Source organism: Glandiceps talaboti, chromosome 4 (assembly GCF_964340395.1).
Source record: "Glandiceps talaboti chromosome 4, keGlaTala1.1, whole genome shotgun sequence".
Classification (NCBI taxonomy): Eukaryota; Metazoa; Hemichordata; class Enteropneusta; family Spengelidae; genus Glandiceps; species Glandiceps talaboti.
The window spans coordinates 1,206,436-1,226,913 of NC_135552.1; the positions used below are offsets into that span (position 1 = coordinate 1,206,436).

At 35.5% G+C, this 20,478-nt stretch overlaps 1 protein-coding gene across 1 annotated transcript in view; it reads left to right on the top strand.

Annotated features, from left to right (window-relative positions):
- The window catches only part of LOC144433630 (TPR and ankyrin repeat-containing protein 1-like), a 193,973-nt gene that overhangs the window by 92,581 nt on the left and 80,914 nt on the right, over positions 1–20,478 (top strand). Inside the window, exons 10-12 of the mRNA XM_078121973.1 lie at positions 4,623–4,787; positions 5,018–5,428; positions 16,369–16,656. Of these exons, the coding sequence (XP_077978099.1) occupies positions 4,623–4,787; positions 5,018–5,428; positions 16,369–16,656 (864 nt within the window). The remainder of the gene's footprint in view (positions 1–4,622; positions 4,788–5,017; positions 5,429–16,368; positions 16,657–20,478) is intronic.

A 20,478-nucleotide genomic window follows, 5' to 3' on the forward strand; every position in this document is an offset into this window, starting at 1 on the left:
GTTATGTAAGAGCCCCATCATCACATGTGTAAATATTGGTACTCTTTGATAACAAGTGGACTTGCTTCTTTAATGGCTTGTCCCAGTAATGTTTATTGTAGAGTTTACCAACAACTGAACTAAGTGAGATCCCTCTGTAGTTATTAAGATTTCTTGTGTCACCTTTTTTATGTAATGGGATAATTATATTTTTTCCCCAGTCTTTTGGTACAACTTCTAGTCTTGTGTATAAATTAAACATTGATAGCAAAGAGTCAATGATAATATTCCCACCTCCCTTAATGATTTCATGTGTTAGTTCGTCTGGACCAGGGGCCTTATTGTTCTGTAGATTTGAAACTAGATCATAAACACTATCTCTTGTAATACGCCGTATTCCGGTTATCGAAGAAGCCCCGAAAAGATAAAAGATATGATTGTTTGGCCACTAGGGGCGCTGTTTTAGAACCGGAAGTGAGGGCCAGAATTGTAGAGCATAGAGTCTATAGGCATCGTAACCACTGACTAAAGATTTTCTGTCATTCCCCGTAACTTTACGCTATAATATTGCATTATCGCCCATCAAATAACGAAATAGCAAATTAACCTCTTGTTCTCCTATTTCGCGTAAGTTTGGCTCTACAATTCGACCGTGAGGAAAACCCAAAAGTAGCAACATTTTGAAACGGGTAGTACACTGACATCTCACTCACGTTTTCAGTGTGACCTCGTCCATTTGCGTTACCGTTGGAGAAATTGTAGCGATTGCTTCCAGTCAAACATCGGAACGGAAAAAGGTACAAAAACAGAGGAAAGAACCCTCAAAATCACAATATACGCTACAGTTATTGCAGCTTGTATAAAACCAATCTGATTAAAATCCGATGTAGATGTCGGCTAATCGTTCATTGCTATTTTACTTTCGTTATTGTGCCTGAATTGACCTTCGTGGTACATGTTTGATCGCCTCCTCTACCGATCAGGACAAAAACGTAAACATGTACCACGAAGGTCAATTCAGGCAAAATAACGAAGGTAAAATAGCAATGAACGATCAGCCGACATGTACATCGGATTTTAATCAGATCGGTATAAGGCATGGTATGATGAGTGAACCACGTAAACGTTACATGGAAGGCCGATTCATTGAAGGGGTGGGCGGTGTGGTACATCAATCATAATAACAATATTTATGATTCGTTGCCGACTTCAATGGGGTTTTTTATACACTGATGGTCCTGAATAAAGAATAGCAAGCTAATCAAAGTGTGATAGTAAAGATGAGTATATCAATACAAATATGTTTATGCCAACTTATAACCAGTACATGAAATGTTTTTTTCCGGACAAAGTTTTATGATTTCACCCGTGGTGCTACACCACTGTTCTAATAAACAAGAAAGGCCTAAGTATGCGGCGACATCAGTTACAATATAAACATGTGGCTTGGTAATTGTCGACCGAACTCTCAATATTGCAATGACTGTAGCTGGAAGCTGTTCAATCTGATTAAAATCCGATGTAGATGTCGGCTAATCGTTCATTGCTATTTTACCTTCGTTATTTTGCCTGATATTATTTTTCTTGGTACATGTTTACATTTTTTAGCCTGATCGTAGAGGAGGCGATCAGGCAAGCTAAAAAATGTAAACATGTACCAAGAAGGTCAATTCAGGCAAAATAACGAAGGTAAAATAGCAATGAACGATCAGCCAACATCTACATCGGATTTTAATCAGATTGGAAGCTGTTGTCAGATTTGTAATTTTCTAATCGTTCTTTTGTCAAGCAACAGACACCAGTAAGGTAAAGAAATATGTTTATCATGTCTACATCGGGTATATTTCGAAGGTCCTCCGTCCAACTTTCAATGTTTCCGCTGTCGATTAGTTCTATCTTTTGATGCTTGACATCCACTATTCGTCTCCTCTTCCGTTCTCTCAGAAAATTATCATTTTCTAGTGTTTCAAGACCAAGGTTGACAGCATTTCTGGCGATATCTAGTAGATTTAGAAGTAGTAATTTTCCACTCTTTTATGAATGCACGGAGTTCTTTTACGCCCATTTTGTTGACAGCTTCATACATCGCCATACTATTAGATGCCATGACGAAAATTCTGGCCCTCACTTTGTCAGATATGGTGCGCCCTCTCGCGATACTTTCCTGCGAAACAACCGGAAGTTCGATAACCGGAATACGCCGTATTGTTATTGAATCTAAATTATTAGCAGACTCTTCTTCAAATCTTATCACAGAATTTAACACTTCATTTTCAAATTCCTTTGCTTTTTCAGTGTAACTTTCATTTGGGTTGAAGTACTTCTTATGATTACGTTCACCTAGGTGTTGCCAATAATCAGCTACTACCTTCTTAACTTTATCTTTTTCTATTATCAAGTTTGATTCTTGGTCAAGAACTACAGTTGTATATGATCTTTGTTTTGTACCTCTTAATAATGACCAGTATTTCTTACTTGATTTCCCCCTAGATTTGGATATATCTACACACTGTTTAACTTTGGATTCAATTTGTTTCTGTCTAACAATGTTTTGTGCATTCTTCTTATCCTCCAAATATTTCTGCCATAATACTTGGCCTTCTTCATTGTTCATATCATTATTATTATCATGGACCCATTGTCTGTGTATTCTGTTTGATTTCTTTCTAGCATTGATTGCAGTTTTGATTTCTTTATCAAACCATGGTTTACATGAACTCCCAATGCTTTTTTTACCTATAAATTCATGGCATGTTTCAGTAACACTGGTTAGCCAATAATTCCAAATATGGTCACACATATTTTGTTGATTTCTTTTGTTTGAAGCCAAACTGAGCATACCATCAAATGGTTCAAGTTTTAGGGCTAGATTTTCCTGAAAACAATTCCAGTCTGTTTCATTGTTAATATCCCACTTCTGTGTATTATTGGGTTTTGTTTCTACCTTGTTGTCAGGGATTGTAATGGTACTGTACATCAAATTGTGGTCACTTCCAATGTCAAAGATCCTGTCCTCACCTATAAACAGTTCACTTATTTTATAACTGACATTGTCACTTGTTAACATATAGTCAATAACAGATTGCTGAGTGTGTCTAGACCAAGTCCATGTTCCTATGCTAATGCTACTGTTATTTAGTAAATTTAAATCAAATTCGTCTATCATTTAAATCAATTTTTCACCATTTTTGTTCAAAACTGAGTCCCCAGATCTGTCCTGTATTCTACCATTAAAATCACCAAGAATTAGAAATTGATCATTAGATTCTATTAAGTTGATGATATTGCTGTGCAATTCATGGTATAATTCATCTACTTTATCTTGATCTGTATTTTCAGGGGGAACATATACTAATCCTAGACATAATGTTTGTCTTTCACCAACCTTTATCTTAATCCATAGTCTTTCTAATTCATCATCATTTGATTTAAGCAAGTTTGAGTCAATAACCTGGATATTATTTTTTATGAGGAATCCAATTCCCCCACCACTTTTTTTGATACCTAGTTTACGATTTTTACCTATCCATTTATAATTCTTCAATTTTGGATTCTCATTGTTCTTCAGAAAAGTTTCAGTTCCACCAAAAACATTGAATTTAAGTTCACTAAGTAGTTGGCCAAGTTCATATTGTTTTGATTTTAGGCCTCTAAAATTCATGTATCCAATTTTCAGACTATTTGTCATAGAAATTTTACATATTTTCTTATTCCTTCTAACCTTATGTGATGTATTTTTGTGGTGATGACCTTGGTTTGATACACTTTGACTACGTACAGTAATAGGTTTTACTACTGTACTTTGTACAAACAATTCAGAGTCTATAGTTTGATTAACAGTTTCTAAACTTGTATTAGGAGTCAGATAGATTGGTATGACATGTTGTGATCATTCTACAGTGTCAGATAGATTGGTATGACATGTTGTGTTCATTCTACAGTGTCAGATAGATTGGTATGACATGTTGTGATCATTCTACAGTGTCAGATAGATTGGTATGACATGTTGTGATCATTCTACAGTGTCAGATAGATTGGTATGACATGTTGTGATCATTCTACAGTGTCAGATAGATTGGTATGACATGTTGTGTTCATTCTACAGTGTCAGATAGATTGGTGTGACATGTTGTGTTCATTCTACAGTGTCAGATAGATTGGTATGACATGTTGTGTTCATTCTACAGTGTCAGATAGATTGGTATGACATGTTGTGTTCATTCTACAGTGTCAGATAGATTGGTATGACATGTTGTGATCATTCTAAAGGTGTCAGATAGATTGGTGTAACATGCTGTGATCATTCTAAAGGTGTCTTGATAAAGACAAATAAAGATAAATTATGATATTATATAATTATGGTAATATTCAAATTGCCAACATTTTCTTATTTGTGGCACAAATACCTCGTTTTAACGTACTGTGATTAAAAGAAGAACCAGGGAAAGGAAATCCAATACTTAGAATTGGTCACCTGTTGTCTCTCTATTAAAATCAAAATTTCAAGTACCTCTTTTGACAATCAGAGGATGATACATTCATCATGAACTATAGTGAATGAATTCTATAATATGTATTTGGTAGACTAAGTCAATAACATAATGTAATACTTCAAAGGTTTTCTTCTTTACTCTCAATAATAGGCAAGACTACTTGCTGTCTCTACCGCTTGTGGAGTTCCTTTATAAGGTACTGGGACCAAGCTGCAAAGAGTGGAGAACCTTGGATACCAAGGGATGTTGCATTTGTTCATGAAGATGATAGCCATCATGACCAAGATGAAGATGATCATAATGAGAAGGATTGTGGTGAGTTGCCTATTATAGTCTTCTTGTGACTGTAGCATGAGATGGGGGATGAAGACTTTGAGATGATTGCATTCAAAATTACTATATATCACCTAATGATGAAAACCCTATTAGGGTTCCACAATTATTTTTTGTCAAAAAAAATCATGCATACTTTCTGTACCATATATAATCTTTTTGAGCTATACAAAATTTAATGTAATTAAACCTAGTGTCCTGTTTTCATGCAGATGATGAGTCAACAGATGCAGCATCATCGCTTACATGTGCATATACTGTGACATCATCTTGTGCCTGTCCTACTGTTAAAGGAGATGAGGAGGGAGGTGAAAAAGCCAATGTTGAAGGCACCCCAATGGATCACTTACACCAAATCTTTATTACCAAAAATGCTGTCCTATGCAGCGAAGTTCAGAAGAATTTCAGAGAATTGAGTCATGCTAGTGAGGCTGCCAATGATCATGTTGAGGTTGAAAACAATCCTGTACCATACCGTTTACAAGATGCACACCAGGCACAGTATCCTCTCTTCTTAAATTCCAGACAATGGTTGCTAATTTTAGATGCTTCTTTGCCTGATCCTTACTTCCCAAGAAAAGATGATGGATCTTTGAAGAAACAAGTCAAAGGCTGGGGAACAGGTACAACCATAACGATTCTGATTCTGTTCTCAAAAGTTTGCCTTATTAGCCCCAGTGGGTGACAGCCAGAGGAGGCTATTACATTGGGTCCATCCATCCATCCATCCATCCATCCATCCATGTATTAGGCTATTTCAGTCACACATGGTACAAAAGTCTTACATTATCTCCATCCATCCATCCATCCATGTATTAGGCTATTTCAATCACACATGGTACAAAAGTCTTACATTATCTCCATCCATCCATCCATCCATGTATTGGGCTATTTCAATCACACATGGTACAAAAGTCTTACATTGGGTCCATCCATCCATCCATCCATCCATCCATCCATCCATCCATGTATTGGGCTATTTCAATCACACATGGTACAAAAGTCTTACATTATCTCAGACATATGCACATCATCAAATTTTGCGACCTTGACTTTCATGGCAAAATGGCAACCATATTTGTGATAAACAAATTTTGCATATCTCTAAAATGTTGATATACATATACCATTGAAGTGTCTATCCCACATTGAGGGCCACTCGTTTCAGTCTAACCATAGAATCTAATGGAAAATGTGATTGTGTGTAGAATATTATAGTTAATGAATTCAAATAGGATTAGAAAACAAGGGTCACCATATTCCATATAAAGGTAAACAATGCCAAAAATTAGTAAAATCACTCAAATCTAAAATTGCATAAAATGCAATATGTTTAAATTACAGTTTATTCAATTTGTTTCATTCCATTTTTAGCACACCTGAACTGATAGAGTTCAGTAGTGCTATAGGCATGGTGCTGTGACTGTCAAATGTACCACACATTATACTCCCACCATCTATGCCATGTTGTTATTGTCTATGCCGCATCTAATTACGGGACTGATACTACTTTTATCTAGACTTGCCAAGTCAGATAGCGGAGCAATCTATGCAGCCAAAGCACATCAACATTATGTTAGGAACATTCCTTTTCTCCACCCCTTGGCCGAATTTTACCAGAATGAACCCAGACCAAAACTTTTGCCCATGTACTTCATCTCATTTTCATTATGCATCACAGCATAAACTTGGATCAGGGCTAATGGATAAAGCCATGCAGTGTAGCGAATGTGAAAACTGGTCCACATAAAGTGTACCGAAGTTTAAAGTAATTCAGTCCAACATTATCAACTACACCGAGATGAAGTAATCATTCTGTCCACGCATTTCCACTTCACTCTTCGATACAGCCCATAGCCACATGAACACAATGTGCAGTGACAGTGAAGAAAACAGCGATACTGATGACGTCACTCCAAACTCCCAAGCACGCACATGCAACAGATCATCAACTCGTCAACAAACACAATGTAGTACCAAAGAAAGCGGACAACCGAAGGAATACTCAAAATGTAGAGAACTATAAAGATTGCCATCATAAACTTTCAAAGCATTCGTAACAAGACTGCAGAATTCCATGCTTTTATTGCATCAAACTCTCCTGATATCACTTTAGGCACAGAGTCCTGTCGTGATAAAACATCACTACTGCAGAGATATTCCCAAGTCAATACCAAGTCACTAGAAAAGACAGAGAGACCAAGAACGGGGAGGGGTTTTCATAGCAATTAAAGACACCATCCCTCGAATTGAAAGACCTGACTTAAATCAAGAAGGAAGTGAACAAACCTGGTGCCAATTACTTATGAAAGGTGAAAACATATTCATTGGGACATACTACAAACCACCAACAGCAAATGATGATCTTGAACTTCTCAACAGAACACTGGACAAAATCAAACAAGAGGCAAAATCACCCTTTGTAATTCATAGAGGGGACTTCAACATCCTAAACATGAACTGGGAATCAAGTTGAACACAATTTAAGAACAACCACATGGAGCAATTCCGGAGAAGATCATCAACATTGCTAACGATCTTCCATGGACCAAATTGTAATATTTTCAACCCACAGAAATACAAATGGAATAGAAAACACTCTAGACCTACGGTATGCTTCACCACAAGGCCAGCAAGGCCCCCATACACCAATTGTAGATCACACCACTGTCATGATGATAAATATCAAGACCCATTTACCCAGCTCTTCAAAGCCACCAAGAACTGTTTACCAATGGAATAAAACAGATGAAGAGGCTTACAGTCAAGATGAACATATATTTTCCAAGGAGTTCCTTGAAAACAACCCAGAAAGGAAAACTGTAAATGAAAAGTGGTCTATAGTCAGAGACTTCATTTATCAATCTTATACAAAAACATGTTCCAACTAAACAAGACAAAGGAAAACGTTAACCACCATGGTTCACACACCAACTCAAAAGATTGTGCAAAACGTCAACCACCATGGTTCACATACCAACTCAAAAGATTGTGCAGAAAGAAAGAACGATATTACATTAAAGCCAAACAGCAAGGAGGTAATTAACTATTAAAACTGGGATAAATTCAAGAATATCTAACAGGAAGTTGACAAAGAACTTAGGAAAGCAAATAGAGAATACATATCCAAACTCTCGTCATCAGAAGACAAGAAAAAGTTCTGGAGCTACATAAGAGCAAGGAAGAAAGTCAATTTAGGAATACAGTCACTCAAAGTACAACAGAAAATAATATCAGATGACCAAACAAAAGCGGAAACACTATCAGACCAGTTTCAATGTGTATTCATACCTTAAGACCAAAAACTACCAAGTCAACCAACCAGTCCGTTCAACCAACCAGTCCATTTAACCAACCAGTCCGTTCCCAGATATGCCCAACATCACTATTGCTGTGGAAGGTGTAGAAGAACTACTAGCCACCCTAAAGTCTGACAAGGCCGCTGGACCAGACAACATTCCAAACAGAGCTTTAAGGATTGCAGCTACAGAAATCACACCAACTTTACAATACATCTTTCAGCAAAGTATTAACCAAGGTGAACTCAGTCTGTCAGAAGACTGGAAACAGGCCAATGTCGCACCAATATTCAAAAAAAGGATCCAAAATCGGACCCAGCTAACTACAGACCAAGCCCTTCCCTTTAGTTAATAGTTCAGACATATCATGTGTCATCAAAGTACAATCTATGACCTCTCACATTCACAATCTTAGCGAAGTAGCTAGCCCCACAAAGTCGTCGGAATGTTTTGTCAGATAACTTGCCCTCTTGAAAACTGTTCTCACTTTATTTAATTTTTTCTTCCGTAAGGACGAGATGTATTCGTGGGTGAAAGTCTCTCTGTGTGTGTGTATGTGTGTGTGTGTCTGTCTGCGTGTGTGTCTGTCTGTGTCTGACTCATCATTTGCTCCAAAATGGCTGGCTCAATTCAACAAAATTTTGAAGACGTATTCAGTAGGGTAATGGCAAGAACTGAATTAGGTTTTGTGTTTTGTGTTTCCCCGTGGATCTTCAGACTGTGTTGGCTGGAAAAATACAGGGAAAAAAAGATTGAAGTGGAGGCATTTGAGTGATGCACTGTGACCAGTAACAATTCCTTCTCTTTTGTTGGCCTTTATTAAAACTCCTACTATGGTGAGAGCTATGCTACAATGTTCTATAAAAGCTTCACATTGCATGTTGTGGTTGGCCATAAGATCGCATCTGCAGGCAATCATACGATCTCTTCATTATTTCAAAATTTAAAATCTTGTTTTTACTTCGTTCGATACTCGCACATGTTTCTGTTTCTGAAAGCATGCATGGGGAGATTGTCAGTCAAACCAGGTCAGCTTCAACTTCCGGGTGAAATCACCAGCTTTCTACCAAAAATTATTGCTGGAGAATTCGCCAAGATTGTAATTGTAATTTATTGTAATTGTAATTTATTTACCCATCACAAAAAAATAATACATAACAATTGAGAGCATATAATACACAATGTGTGCATAATTGTATCAGAGTGGGCGAGAGGCTTGAAAATAGTTTCTATAACTAATCTAGTCTAGCCACTCAAAACTCATACACTAGTATAAATATTACAATGAAAAAAAAAGATCAGGTGACTGCTGCAAAAACTCACAAACTAAATACTGTACATGAAAAATGAAAATGAAAATGCGCGAAAATTTGACATATTTACAAGAAGAAACTCTTTGTAATCTTTCTTGAATTTGTGTCTGCTTGGGTGACTGCGAATTGTATCTGGAATGTTGTTCCATATCTGTGGACCAGTGAACTTGACAGAAGACTGACCAAAATTACTCTTGTATTTTGGTACATGGAGGTCTCCTCTCAATTTCCGCCTAGTATCATGACAATGTTCGATATTCGAAAAGTAGTCCTTGAAGTGTGGTGGAAGTTTATCGTGTAGTACATCATGAACAAAAATTCCAATCTGATAGTCAAACTGTTTGTATATATCAAGAATACTGAGCTTTTTAAATAAAGGTGCCGTATGTGCATTACATTTACTCCCCGTAATGACACGAACAATCCTTTTCTGTGCAAGTAAAATCTCTGTGAGATATGTTTTACACGAACTTCCCCACACTTCAAGGCCATAGGAAATGTGTGGTAATACAAAGGTATTGTACAACATTAGGAGAGTTGAACATGGGACCAGTTGTCGAAGCCTGTAAAATATTCCAGTAAATTTACAGATCTTTTTCTTTACGTCTTCAATGTGAGTTTTCCAAGTTAAATTACTGTCTAGGTAAATCCCAATGAACGATGTGCTGTTAGCTTCTCTAACCACCCTGTCATTAAGAGTTGTAGACCTAATGACTTCTTTACTGTTTTGTTTACTTCTAATTACCATGTGTTCTGTTTTATTTACATTCATAGTCAGTCGGTTAGCATCACACCATTTATATATTTACCTGATGAAATTCAACATTAGCTAGATTGAGGGATATATTGTTGTGGGTTTCCTGGATAGAATGAAATAAGTTTGAATTATCTGCATAAAGCTTAAAATTGAAAAGATTGGAGGAATTTGGAATGTCGTTTATGTATATCAAGAATAAGATAGGTCCTAGGATTGACCCCTGAGGGACACCACAGGTAATATTTAATCTGCTTGAAGCTATATTATTGATGCTGACATACTGACTCCGTGAATGCAAATAACTAGAGAACCACTTGAGAGGTAAACCTCTGATTCCGTAATGTTCAAGCTTTGCAAGTAAAATATTATGGTTTACAGTATCGATAGCCTTTGAAAAATCGATAAAAATACCAAGTGTTGAATTTCTCTTATCAAGCTCTTCTTGTAAAGATTGAATCAAACTAATCAAAGACAATTTACAACTGTACTTCTTCCGAAAACCGTATTGATGGTCATATAAAATGTTAAATCCCTTTAAGAAATTCATCAAATGTTTGTTTGCAATTCTTTCAACAATCTTGCTGATAACAGGTAAAACGGAAATGGGTCTATAGTTTCCAGGTTCATTTATCTGTCCCTTCTTATAAAAAGGTAACACTTTGGCTACTTTAAGGAGTTCTGGAAAATGACCTGAACAGAATGACAAATTAATAATGTGACATAGAGGGTTTGATATTTCCTCTCTACCTTCGTGGATTAACTTGCAAGGGATGTCATCAAAATCTGTTGCTTTGTGTATCTCCAATGCAGAAATAGTATTGACAATATCAAGTTTGGTAACAGGGTAAAAGAAAAAGAAATGAGGAACTTTCTCACCCAAGAAGTCGTGAAACATTGTGTTCGGGGAAGTGGGTATTTTATTAGCGAGATTTTCACCAACATGTACATAAAAATTATTAAAATCTTCCGTAATATCATCCAGGCGAGTGTGAATTACTTCTGAACCTTTACAGTTAATCTTCAATTGTCTTGGAATAGTTAACTGTTTGTGTTTTGATTTACCAATTAATTCGTTTATAACTCCCCACGTCACCTTTATTTTGCCATTATTAAGTGAGAAAACATTTGCATAATAATGGCATTTGCTTTTCCTTAGAATAGTGGTGAGAACGTTCAGTATTTCTTGTAATGGTTATATAACGTTACATTGAAATGACTGTTAATGACCTTCTTAAACAGCTTGTGTTTTAGGTGTCAACCACGGCTTGACTCGTTTCTTTTTCTTTGAGGTACGTAATACACTTCAAAGGAGCATGTTTGGCAATGATATCTTTGAACCTATCAACAAAATGTTGCAAAGCTAAATTTACATCTTTGCATTTCAAAACCTTTTCCCATGTTTCAGCATTCAACTCATCTCTAAATGCCTGCCCATTAAACTTTGAATAGTCCCTTATCAATGTTGTAACTCCAGTTGTGGGTGGTGTTTTCACTGAATTAAAGAATATAAATATCGGAAAATGATCTGATATGTCAGCAGTAATAGTACCTGAAGAAATGGACCTGTCAGCTATGTTTGTGTACAAATGATCTATGGTAGAACTTGAATTCTGTGTTTTCCTAGTAGGAGTACTTATAGTTTGTTTAAAATGAAAACATGCAAGTGTATCAATACGTTTGCGGGCACTAGGGTTCGTTTCTTTGCTCACATCAATGTTGAAATCTCCAACAATAACACATCCGCTATATTTTCTTTCACTCTCACTTATATAATTTTCTAAACTCTCTACAAAGTCGTCAACATTAGAATGTGGTGGTTTATACACAGCCCCAACTAGGAAAAATCTATTTGCAAGTTCTACTTCAATCCACAGAGTTTCTGCATTTGTAATTGTTACATTGCTCAACACAGTATATGACAAAGACTCGTGTATATACATTCCTACTCCTCCACCTTTACCTTGGTCTCTACAGTTAACAACAAAAGAATAACTAGGCATATTATACATGTCTTTGTTTGACAGTTGCCATACTTCAGAAAGAGCGATAATTCGAAATTGATTTCCCAAAGAGTGTTCATATAGCATATTGAAATTATCATAGTTCTTGTTAAGTGATCGGACATTGATATGTGAGACGGAGAAAGCGTTCTCTGTATTGCTGAAGGTTGTGTTGAATTTAGCTAGTGAGTATAAATGTCTTCTTCAGTGATGTTGTTATTCACTGGCATAAGTGAAAGAGAAATTTGATCACCTGATAAGGATTAATGATGGAAAGCGGGAAGAGAGGATACATTGGTTTAGACAATTTTGATAAGGTCATATTCATTTCTGATATTGATTACGGTAGTTGCGTCAAACTTCTTTACGTAGATAAAGCCGTTTCTTGTCCACAGGTATTTATAGTTTAAGGCCTTTCGTTTTTCATTCGCAGATTTCAGTAGTTTTCGTGCTGTTGGTGTTAGGTTTTCATTTATGTATATTCTGTTCTTCTCTGTATAGCCAAGTGTGTCAGTGGTTGTGTTGATTATTTTCTTCTTATTTTTATAGACGGAATCACGTATCTTTCTGCCAGAGAACTTGACAATGATTGGTCTTGGTCTCGGTTTCGGTGTGCTTGGATCCCTCTGTGAATTTGCGATATATCCATATGATCTTTTCCTCAATCCAAATTGAAAATCTTCTCTCTTTGTTTTAATATAAATCATTCGATACTAAGGGTGAGTTTGCTGCCATAAAAAATATCATATTATCACAACAATGCAAATGAGAAAAGTAAATGTTGTTACTGTGTTGCAATGTTGGGCAGTGTCCGAAGTGGTTTAATTGGGTCAATTTTTTCCCCAATTTTCCGACATTGATTGGCTTTGTTCTAAACTGTTCAAAGTATTCGGGTTGCTTGTATTGAAAGGTACGTGTATCGAAATATATATCGATAAGTTTCTGTCCAGATCTGAACTTTATATTTTGAGAAACCAAATGAACTTGAGAGCCATGGAAATTCACCTCATTGTGGCGTGCATCGCGAAATTCTTGAACTGAGTGTTACATAAAGGGTGTATTGCTGTAAACGAGACACAAAGTATAGAGTGGTATCATGCTTACCATAAAGTATGTAAACTTTCTGATGCGTACTAGCGATGTTACGACAGTTTGAATTTTGTTTATTATTTGCCGTGGAAATGAGTGTACATATCCCGGGTATGTAGGGGATCGCAAAATTTCGAAAGTCGGAGTGTTCAAAGTCGAGTCAAGCTTTGCTGTATTGAGAATAGGTAGCAGATATTTGAATAACTTTTTCGACAAATAACTTTCACTGAGACTTCAAAAATCACAGATATAGAGCAAAAATTCTTTATTTTCAAATGATACCAATAAGCAATACATACATTTGTTCTGTATGGATGGGTAAATGAACGTATGTTGGATGTATGTGTATCCCTGTAAATTTGAATAATTTGATTTCAAAAGCCATTACACCTGTTCCACAGAACTTCCACTACACACACAGATTGATATCACAAAGTCCTTTCAGATTTCTTATAGTTTGGCACACCTTTTTGCCAATTCAGGGATATACCATGTACTAATAGCCTACAATAACAAAGATTGTTGCATTCCAGCAATTATTATGTGTAGGAACAAAAACCTTAATATCACCCTTATGGAAGGCATTCAGTTTAAATCTGGTGTTTTGATTGGGTTCATGACCATCCACACAGTGACAAAAAGCAATTTCATCATCTTTCAAAAAAAAAAACGGTCTGTGCTCACTGAAGGCCTACTGTGGCATGGTATATCATCTCCAACTATTTTTGTTTTGTAAAAAAAAAGATCTGAACATGCTGAAGAGAACTATAGCTAGACATAATATCATACAGTGCAATTTTTTTTTTTGACATGGGAGTATGACGTGTTGACTGTACATGTACTGTACTGTGTCCATACTAACCTGTGTTTGCCATAATACAGTAATTTTCCAGGTAGACACAAAAAATGGCAACAAAAATTGCAACATTAGTGTTGCGTCTTTTTGTGTTCATTGCGACAGGAGTACATGTTACATGTATCAAAATAAAAACAATCGATTCTCAGTACTACGCTGGAAAGCAAAACATACAATCAGACTAAGCATTGTTATTTAAAATTACCATCATACTGAATATATTTTATGAAGCTAACTTGCCTTCTTTATTAGTTAAAACACCATTTTCAAAGGATTTTTACCACAACTGAACTGAGGTTCAGTAGTGCTATAGGGATTGCCCAGCATCTGTCAGTCAGTGTGTGTGTGTGTGTGTGTGTGTGTGTGTGTGTGTAAAAACAACTTAAAAGTCAAAAACCACTGAACTGATTGCCATGATATTTGGTGGGTCCATTACCTTGGGTGTCTAGTTGGGAAATTGTTCAAATCAAAATGATCTTACCACCGGTTTATGATTTGGGTCAAAAAATGTGATTTTTGGTCAAAAAACTTAAACTCAGAAACTACTGGGCAGATTGGGCTGAAACATTCTCCAGGGTGTTTTTACTAAGAATTGTTAATGATATGATGGTGCCATCAGTGATATGCAAATTATGGCTAAAAATGTGTCTTTTTGGTGAAAAATCTATAATTCCAAGACCACTGAGGCTGAAATTTAATGGGAATGCATTTGGGGATGTATGGAGGAAGAAATATAATAAGCATACAATGATTCCATGAGTGATGTGCAAATTAGGTGTAAAAATGTTCATTTTTGGTCAAAAACTTATCCCAAAAAGTAGTCTGAAACTTGGTGAGATGTTTCTGAAAGTGTTATTCAGCAGATTTTCTTCAAAGCATGTTGACGAAATTGGCCCTAGCAACCATGACCACGCCCTTAGCAACAGCCAGAACTTAAAAACTACTGGGCAGATTGGCCTGTAATTTGGGTGAAACAGTCTTCAGGGTGTTTATACTTAAATTGTTTGTAACATGATGAACCCATCAGTGATATGCAAATTAGGGCTACAAATGTGTCTTTTTGGTCAAAAGTCTTTAATTCCAAAACTACTGAGCAGATTGGACTGAAATTTGATGGGGATGCATCTAAGGATATATAGATGAAGAAATGTTATGCACATAATGATCTCATCAGTGATACAGAATTTAGGTGTAAAAATATGAATTTTGGTCAAAAACTTATATCTCAAAAAGTACTAAGTGAATGAGTCTCAAACTTGGTGAGATGTTTCTAGAAGTGTTATTCTATATCACTGCTTTTCCTCAAAAATCTCCAACTCTGAAATTACCCAGTAGATTGAGCTTAACTTTGTTGAGAATGTGTAGATTTGTTGTCATTAATAGCTGACACAGTGAGAACAGTACATTGTTAATTAACTATAATGTTTACTTTACTATTTCCACTGGTGGTAAAGTGTGTATCATGGCCAGTTTGGTTAATGACTGGAATATGTAATACTAGTATGTTGTAAGACAGCTGTTTCATCACCTACCCATATAAACTGAATGGAGCTTGTGTTTAGAATATTACAATAAGACAACCAAGAAACTTGTAAAACCTGTTACATTAGTATGACTTGGTTCCAAATTGATTTTAAAAATATAAAGAAGTGCAAAACCTTGTACACACATCACTTTAAAGTTTGATTAGGATGTTGCTATACTTGTGTTGTACACTTCCAACATAGGATGGCTGGATTATGATGATAGAAATTAGGTATGAAAATTTTGTTTTGGTTGCAACTTTAAATCTTCAAAACATTATACATCTATATTTGTCCTGAACATGAAGTTGTGCGACAACGCAATATTTGCACTATTTTAAAAAAAATATATCGTTTGGAAACCCTTTGAGTTGAGTTTTGTTAGACATCCAGTTCTCATGTCCATTATTAAAAAACAGCAAAGTATACAGTTGTGCTACAACAACATTGGCACTATTTGTGAGAGGTACATGAGTTTACAGGCTGCTGTAAACTCATTTTTTGGCTCTGTGCAATTAAGTGGCAAATTTGCAGCAGAAAATTTGCTGGTAAGGGTAATTATCGAAATCAGCCATTTCTTCCATATCACAGACACTATGTAGTATTTGTTGCCACTATTGTAAGATAAAAGAACATTATTTTATGAACTGTTTGTTCTATGAAATTTAGTCACTTCTTAACACTCTGTGACCCAATTCTAATGTTTCCGCTTTGGTTTGATTGTAGAGAATGGTCCTTTGTTATTCATTCCTATTTTGGAAGAAGATGATGAAGATGATGGTGTGTATGAGGACCATGATGCAAAGAATGATGAGGGAGAGGAGATTGGGGAAGACCCTCTGAACATTGATGCCCAAGCAGATGAAGAAGGACAGAGACGAGAGATGGACCTAAGGAAAGAAGTTACTTATGAAGTGTTTGCGTATGAGCTTTGGTCTAAGAAAGTGAACAAGGGCATCAAAGTTGACTATCACCCTACTCTGGTATGGATGGAGATCAACTCATTCATACAAGGTAAGCTCTCTATCCATTCAAAAAATTAAAATGTATGAAAACAAGCCTTTCAGTCACATAGTCGTCACATAGAAGTGAAGTAAAAACAAGCCATTCAGTCACATAGAAGTGAAGTAAAAACAATCCATTCAGTCACATACAAGTGAAGTAAAAACAAACCATTCAGTCACATAGAAGTGAAGTAAAGACAAGCCATTCAGTCACATAGAAATGATGTAAAAACAATCAATTCAGTCACATAGAAGTGAAGTAAAAACAAACCATTCAGTCACATAGAAGTGAAGTAAAAACAATCCATTCAGTCACATAGAAGTGAAGTAAAAACAAACCATTCAGTCACATAGAAGTGAAGTAAAAACAAACCATTCAGTCACATAGAAGTAAAGTAAAAACAAACCATTCAGCCACATAGAAGTGAAGTAAAAACAAACCATTCAGTCACAGAAGTGAAGTAAAAACAAACCATTCAGTCACATAGAAGTGAAGTAAAAACAAACCATTCAGTCACATAGAAGTGAAGTAAAAACAAACCATTCAGTCACATAGAAGTGAAGTAAAAACAAACCATTCAGTCACATAGAAGTGAAGTAAAAACAAACCATTCAGTCACATACAAGTGAAGTAAAAACAAACCATTCAGTCACATAGAAGTGAAGTAAAAACAATCCATTCAGTCACATAGAAGTGAAGTAAAAACAAACCATTCAGACACATAGAAGTGAAGTAAAGACAAGCCATTCAGTCACATAGAAATGATGTAAAAACAAGCCATTCAGACACATAGAAATGATGTAAAAACAATCCATTCAGTCACATAGAAGTGAAGTAAAAACAAACCATTCAGTCACATAGAAGTGAAGTAAAAACAAACCATTCAGTCACATAGAAGTGAAGTAAAGACAAGCCATTCAGTCACATAGAAATGATGTAAAAATGAGCCATTCAGTCACATAGAAGTAAAGTAAAAATAATCCATTCAGTCACATAGAAGTGAAGTAAAAACAAGCCATTCAGTCACATAGAAGTGAAGTAAAAATGAGCCATTCAGTCACATAGAAGTAAAGTAAAAATAATCCATTCAGTCACATAGAAGTGAAGTAAAAACAAGCCATTCAGTCACATGCAAGTGAAGTAAAAACAAGCCATTCAGACACATAGAAATGAAGTAATAACAATCCATTCAGTCACATAGAAGTGAAGTAAAGACAAGCCATTCAGTCACATAGAAATGATGTAAAAACAATCAATTCAGTCACATAGAAGTGAAGTAAAAACAAACTATTCAGTCACATAGAAGTGAAGTAAAAACAATCCATTCAGTCACATAGAAGTGAAGTAAAAACAATCCATTCAGTCACATAGAAGTGAAGTAAAAACAATCAATTCAGTCACATAGAAGTGAAGTAAAAACAAACCACTCAGTCACATAGAAGTGAAGTAAAAACAAGCCATTCAGTCACATAGAAGTGAAGTAAAAACAATCCATTCAGTCACATAGAAGTGAAGTAAAAACAATCCATTCAGTCACATAGAAGTGAAGTAAAAACAAACCATTCAGTCACATAGAAGTGAAGTAAAAACAAACCATTCAGTCACATAGAAGTAAAGTAAAAACAAACCATTCAGCCACATAGAAGTGAAGTAAAAACAAACCATTCAGTCACAGAAGTGAAGTAAAAACAAACCATTCAGTCACATAGAAGTGAAGTAAAAACAAACCATTCAGTCACATAGAAGTGAAGTAAAAACAAACCATTCAGTCACATAGAAGTGAAGTAAAAACAAACCATTCAGTCACATAGAAGTGAAGTAAAAACAAACCATTCAGTCACATAGAAGTGAAGTAAAAACAAACCATTCAGTCACATACAAGTGAAGTAAAAACAAACCATTCAGTCACATAGAAGTGAAGTAAAAACAATCCATTCAGTCACATAGAAGTGAAGTAAAAACAAACCATTCAGACACATAGAAGTGAAGTAAAGACAAGCCATTCAGTCACATAGAAATGATGTAAAAACAAGCCATTCAGACACATAGAAATGATGTAAAAACAATCCATTCAGTCACATAGAAGTGAAGTAAAAACAAACCATTCAGTCACATAGAAGTGAAGTAAAAACAAACCATTCAGTCACATAGAAGTGAAGTAAAGACAAGCCATTCAGTCACATAGAAATGATGTAAAAATGAGCCATTCAGTCACATAGAAGTAAAGTAAAAATAATCCATTCAGTCACATAGAAGTGAAGTAAAAACAAGCCATTCAGTCACATAGAAGTGAAGTAAAAATGAGCCATTCAGTCACATAGAAGTAAAGTAAAAATAATCCATTCAGTCACATAGAAGTGAAGTAAAAACAAGCCATTCAGTCACATGCAAGTGAAGTAAAAACAAGCCATTCAGACACATAGAAATGAAGTAATAACAATCCATTCAGTCACATAGAAGTGAAGTAAAGACAAGCCATTCAGTCACATAGAAATGATGTAAAAACAATCAATTCAGTCACATAGAAGTGAAGTAAAAACAAACTATTCAGTCACATAGAAGTGAAGTAAAAACAATCCATTCAGTCACATAGAAGTGAAGTAAAAACAATCCATTCAGTCACATAGAAGTGAAGTAAAAACAATCAATTCAGTCACATAGAAGTGAAGTAAAAACAAACCACTCAGTCACATAGAAGTGAAGTAAAAACAAGCCATTCAGTCACATAGAAGTGAAGTAAAAACAAGCCATTCAGACACATAGAAGTGAAGTAAAAACAAGCCATTGAGTCACATAGAAATGATGTAAAAACAATCCATTCAGTCACATAGAAGTGAAGTAAAAATGAGCCATTCAGTCACATAGAAGTAAAGTAAAAATTATCCATTTAGTCACATAGAAGTGAAGTAAAAACAAGCCATTCAGTCATATACAAGTGAAGTAAAAACAAACTATTCAGTCACATAGAAATGAATAAAAACAAGCCATTCAGTCACATAGAAGTGAAGTAAGAACCAACCATTCAGTCACATAGAAATGAAGTAACGACAAGCCATTCAGTCACATAGAAGTGATTCAGAAGTAAAAATGAGCCATTCAGTCACATAGAAGTGAAGTAAAAATGAGCCATTCAGTCACATAGAAGTGAAGTAAAAACAAACCATTCAGTCACATAGAAGTGAAGTAAAAACAAACCATTCAGTCACATAGAAGTGAAGTAAAAGCAAACCATTCAGTCACATCAAAATGAAGTAAAGACAAGCCATTCAGTCACATCAAAATGAAGAAAAAACAAACCATTCAGTCACAGAAGTGAAGTAAAAACAAGCCATTCAGTCACATCAAAATGAAGTAAAAACAAACCATTCAGTCACATCAAAATGAAGTAACGACAAGCCATACAGTCACATAGAAGTGAAGTAAAAACAAGCCATTCAATCACATAGAAATGAAGTAAAAACAAATCATTCAGTCACATAGAAGTGAAGTAAAAACAAGCCATTCAGTCACATCAAAATGAAGTAAAAACAAACCATTCAGTCACATCAAAATGAAGTAACGACAAGCCATTCAGTCACATAGAAGTGAAGTAAAAACAAGCCATTCAGTCACATAGAAGTAAAGTAAAAACAAACCATTCAGTCACATAGAAGTGAAGTAAAAACAAACCATTCAGTCACATAGAAGTGAAGTAAAAACAAACCATTCAGTCACATAGAAGTGAAGTAAAAACAAACCATTCAGTCACATAGAAGTGAAGTAAAAACAAACCATTCAGTCACATAGAAGTGAAGTAAAAACAAACCATTCAGTCACATAGAAGTGAAGTAA